Consider the following 4,536-nt stretch of genomic DNA (forward strand, 5'->3'; position numbering starts at 1 on the left):
CAGCGTCCCCGATTACTTTCCCTCTCTGGCGAGTCCGCTGAATTCCAGTTTCCGGCGAGATCGACTTTATTCGAAGTTTTGGGTGATCTTGCCAGAAAACTGGAATTCGGCGGACTCACCGGGGAGGAAAAGTGGTCGGGGACAACACTGCTGGAGTCTTTTGGGGGGGGGTGGGTGGGGGGGGGGGGGGGGGGGTTGGGAGGCGCGCCGGACGGTGGCGAACGGAGCTCCGTGCGCACTTTAAGGATTGTGCTCATGTGCGCTTTCTATCGTTTTCGTTATATAGATATATATGTGTGTGTGTGTGTGTGTGTGTGTGTGTGTGTGTGTGTGTGTTCTGAATTCTTATACTATTGTTTCACAGGTATGGTTTTAGCAAAGAAGTTGTTGAGTGCCCAGGTATACATGTTTGTATTTTTACGAGTTTTGGAATAACTTTTCACATTTATCGGTAGAGGTTGATTTTCGACTATTCATTTTGAATTCAAATGTTGATAATGCATAATTGTAAATGTGATCATTTACACATGATGCCAGAAGGCATAAATCATGCTCCTTAAAATTCCTTCTCAAATTCCGTAATGTTTACTGCTTGACTTGGCCTGCTTACAGCTTTTTTACACCCTTAGATAAATGAGAAAAAGTTGCCTTTGACAAAAACTCTTTTATCTTTAAGGAATACGATAAGATGCACTCAAGTGATATAAATAAATATTAGTCTCACCTAAACAGTAAGTAGAGGACTACTGGTACTGTAACCACCGTTGAAGCATACCTTTTGTAGGAGAAATCTGAGAGAAGGATAAGACATGACATTATGCTTGGTAGATATTGATGTAGGTCGAAAATGTTTCTCAAAAGCTTGCTGCTCGAAAGCTTGCTGTTGTAGCAGAATATTAGGATTTGGAACTATTGACTAGTCTAACCGTATAGACGTTGAAAGTCCTAAGCCATTATGACTCTTGGAACCATAAGGATCCGTAAAAGTCTATATTTCATAAGCTAGGAACTATTGAGTTTTATTGTTACTATTAAAATGATCTCACTGTTGTCTTCATTTGACAGATTATTGGCCATTGAGCATTCGGGTTTGTGGCTTTTGGTTTCTGCCTACTGAATGGCAATTTTCATGTAAGAAGTGCAGTGAAATTTCAAGGCTTGTATCTTCAAGGAATCTGTACACAAATGATGAAATGTGCCCAGCTCATGTTCATTTGCAATATTTTCTGAAGACTCCTATGCCTATGCCACCAGTTTTTATTGGCCTGAATTCTATTGGTAGGCAAGTTCCTTTGCTTGTGTTATTTGCAACTGCTTTAGTGAATTTGGAAAATTACTGTATAAGAATATCAGGTCATAGTGTCTGATTTAACTGAATTATAATATGCTAGAGTCCTTTTAGTTTAGTTTTTAAGTAGTTACTCTGCTACTTAGGTGAGTTATTTCTCCAGTGTTAATGCATATGATTAACTTGTAGTGTACCGTACCCTTGTTATATATTGTTGTTGTGTTGTTTCTGTGCTAATATCGGGTTTCCCATTGTACTTGCAGCATGGGATTTTTGAAGAATCCTCAAGCTTTTCTTCGTCTTCTCCAAACTGTACTCCAGATAACAAGTTACCGATTTATCCTTTGTACTGCTGGCCATGAGCCTTTGGATGCAGCAATCCGAGCTATTGCTGCTAATTCATCATTGCACATTACCCACAAACAGATTAATGATGATTGTGTTTCTCTCTTTGAGAATCGATTGTTCTGCTTTTCTGGGTGAGAATCTCATACATGTATTGCATGCTTTACATGAGAATTGATGAAAGAAAATGAGTTACTTTTAATTAAGAGGCTGGGAGGAATATGAATTTTATCAATTCAGCACCTTTATTGTTCAGTTTCAGGCTCGGATTAGTGAATATTATTTGGGGGATTTCTGGGTATCAGAATATTAAATAAGTTAGCTGCTCCTATTATCCTTTCCTCTCTGGGATAACATCTTCTTTATCTTGTCAACTAGTTCTGTACCATACACGTGGCTTTTTTCTGGATGTTCAGCTGTGATTCATCATGGGGGAAGGTAAGCGTGTTCTTACTGTAATTTATTTAGTTCTGTTTGTTCGTCTTTTGTATTTATCTTGAGTACTATTAGAAAATTTCAATTCAACCCTCCAGCACCCGCAGCTTCACCACTGTCCAAAACATGACAGTGATTCAGTTCTCTTGTTGAAAACCTCACCTCATGGAACTATACGAAGTGTTGCTCCTGTATAACACCATATTACCTAAATAATTCATATAGCTATCCAAATTACTTTCATACCGATATTTCTTTTGTCAGGTAATATTTCAAACTAATGAACAACTTTCTTTTACAAAAAGATGCTACTCTAATACCTGACCTCTTGAATAATTCCATGTTTGGTGTTAATTTGGGGGTTCCAAAGTCTTTCAATTGCTGGTTATTCCATTCAAAGGATGAGAGAAAGCACGGAGAAAATAAAAGGAGCAACATGGTTGAAATGGATCAAGCAGGGTCTAATGGAAATGTTTTAAGTTGAAATTCCAGAGTCTCCTTCACTGGAAGGGTACTCCAAGGGAGCGGTGCTTTGAATGGTGTTACTATAGCAGCATATTAGGCCATGTTAGTTACATTAAAGTTAAAATATCAAAACCTTGTCTGCCTTCATTCACTGATCCATGGTGGGGACTGCATTTGGTTGAAACTTGAAAGATTATATAATATGCATGATTGAATCAATTAAGATAACTTAGACGAAAATGAAAGGTCTAGAAGATAACTAAGACATCTTGATCCTGACACCATGTGTGTAGAAATATTTAGCAAGCAAATTATTTACATTTTGTTTTATGTTGTATGTTTCTTGTAAATGTGGAAGTAGTGGAACTACTGCTGCAGGACTACTTGCAGGCATCCCACAGGTTAGTTGTTAGTACTATACTTTTACTTCTAAATATACTTTGGTCTTGAATTTAGTTTTCATTTGATAAAGACATCAAGTTTATCAATTGTAATAATGAAGAAAAATGGGCAAAAGAAAGATAAAATGTAACATACATAATGTATACAACTGATGTTGATTTATGAACTTTGAGAAACTACAAAACCTAGCTCAGGAGTCAACATAGTTCTATCATCGAACTCTCTCCTTCCTATGACAAAAGACTGAAAAGTTATTTATCTCAAATGCAGGTACTGTGTCCATTTATGCTAGACCAATTTTATTGGGCTGAAAGAATGTTTTGGCTCGGAGTGGCACCAGAACCGTTGAAAAGAAGCCACTTGCTTCCGGAAGAAAGTGATGATGAAAGTATCGAAGAAGCAGCCAATTTTCTAGCAAGGGTTATACATGATGCATTGTCTCCTGAAATTAGACAACGCGCTGTAGAAATTTCTAAGAGAATATCACTTGAGGTAATACGTACTCTTGATTGTAAATGTTAAATTTGTTGGTTGATTACAGGAAGACCAAACAAGTATGCCATATACAGATTAGGATATTTGCATTAGATAATTATTGTATGCACAATAGTTACATTATTATCTACCAAGCTGATGCTGCATTAGGATTTGGAGATATGATTTGTAAATTTTCTTATATTCTTACATTCCAAACTCTGTTCTGATTATAATTAGGCCAGAGTTATAGTTCAAATTCTACAATTTAGCACCAAATCTTGGTAAAGAAATGTGTGATGAGTAAATATAGTTTTTCCTTTGCACAGCACGCAAGACTGTATTATTGAAGGAACAACTGGAATCGTAGGACTGTGATTATGCTCTCGGTATCTGATGATTTCGAAATAATGAATGGTAATACGAAACTGATTTATCAAACTATCTTTTGCCTTTCAGGATGGAGTCTCAAATGCTGTTAGGTATATCAAGGAAGAGGTTGGATGTTCAAGCTCAGTGTGACATCTTTTAACAGTTTGCTCTCTTACTTGTGTGGCTAACATATTTGGGCTCTTTTAACATACTTTCAAATAACTCTATTTGCTCGAAGTATAGAACTTGAATTAATACCAGTAGAATGAATCCAATGTCTGAGGTGTGTTTGTGTTGTGTCTGAAACTGCCACCAGAGTTGCAAAACACCGAAGGAATGTCTTACATTCATGTTACTGGAACATTTCTTCATGCAATAGTCATATTTTGCTTACCAATTATTGTGTTGACTATATATTTGATGAACATATCTGGTAAAGTAATTTATAGTGACAGAGCATGCTCTGTAGCATCACCCAACTTCTAGCTAAACTGAATCTTACATTTAAGTAACTAATATTGATTCACTCTAGCAATGTTATTTGTTCTGGTTTTAGCTATTGGTAGCTAAAACGAATTCAAGGCAATCGTGTTGAATGAGGATACTCGCAGGTTCTTGCTCCATTGTTTCAAAAGTGGAGACCTGTAGACCTATCCATCAATACCAAGATGCCAGATGACCCATGCTCCATATTTTTTCCAATGGTTTCGTTCTTTGTAGCTTCCCTTTTTTTAATTTCTTTTCCTAGGAGAAAA

The 4,536-nt window shown here is 36.8% G+C and overlaps 1 protein-coding gene across 1 annotated transcript in view; it reads left to right on the plus strand.

Annotated features, from left to right (window-relative positions):
- LOC101300057 (UDP-sugar-dependent glycosyltransferase 52-like) overlaps nt 1–4,059 on the plus strand; it is a 9,287-nt gene extending 5,228 nt beyond the window's left edge. Inside the window, exons 9-15 of the mRNA XM_004299936.1 lie at nt 365–399; nt 1,066–1,282; nt 1,552–1,767; nt 2,012–2,071; nt 2,895–2,934; nt 3,206–3,427; nt 3,869–4,059. Coding sequence (XP_004299984.1) covers nt 365–399; nt 1,066–1,282; nt 1,552–1,767; nt 2,012–2,071; nt 2,895–2,934; nt 3,206–3,427; nt 3,869–3,931 — 853 coding nt within the window. The 3' untranslated portion in view covers nt 3,932–4,059. The remainder of the gene's footprint in view (nt 1–364; nt 400–1,065; nt 1,283–1,551; nt 1,768–2,011; nt 2,072–2,894; nt 2,935–3,205; nt 3,428–3,868) is intronic.
- Nucleotides 4,060–4,536: the final 477 nt, after the last annotated feature.

The sequence above is a fragment of the Fragaria vesca genome, linkage group LG5 (assembly GCF_000184155.1).
Source record: "Fragaria vesca subsp. vesca linkage group LG5, FraVesHawaii_1.0, whole genome shotgun sequence".
Lineage (NCBI taxonomy): Eukaryota > Viridiplantae > Streptophyta > Magnoliopsida > Rosales > Rosaceae > Fragaria > Fragaria vesca.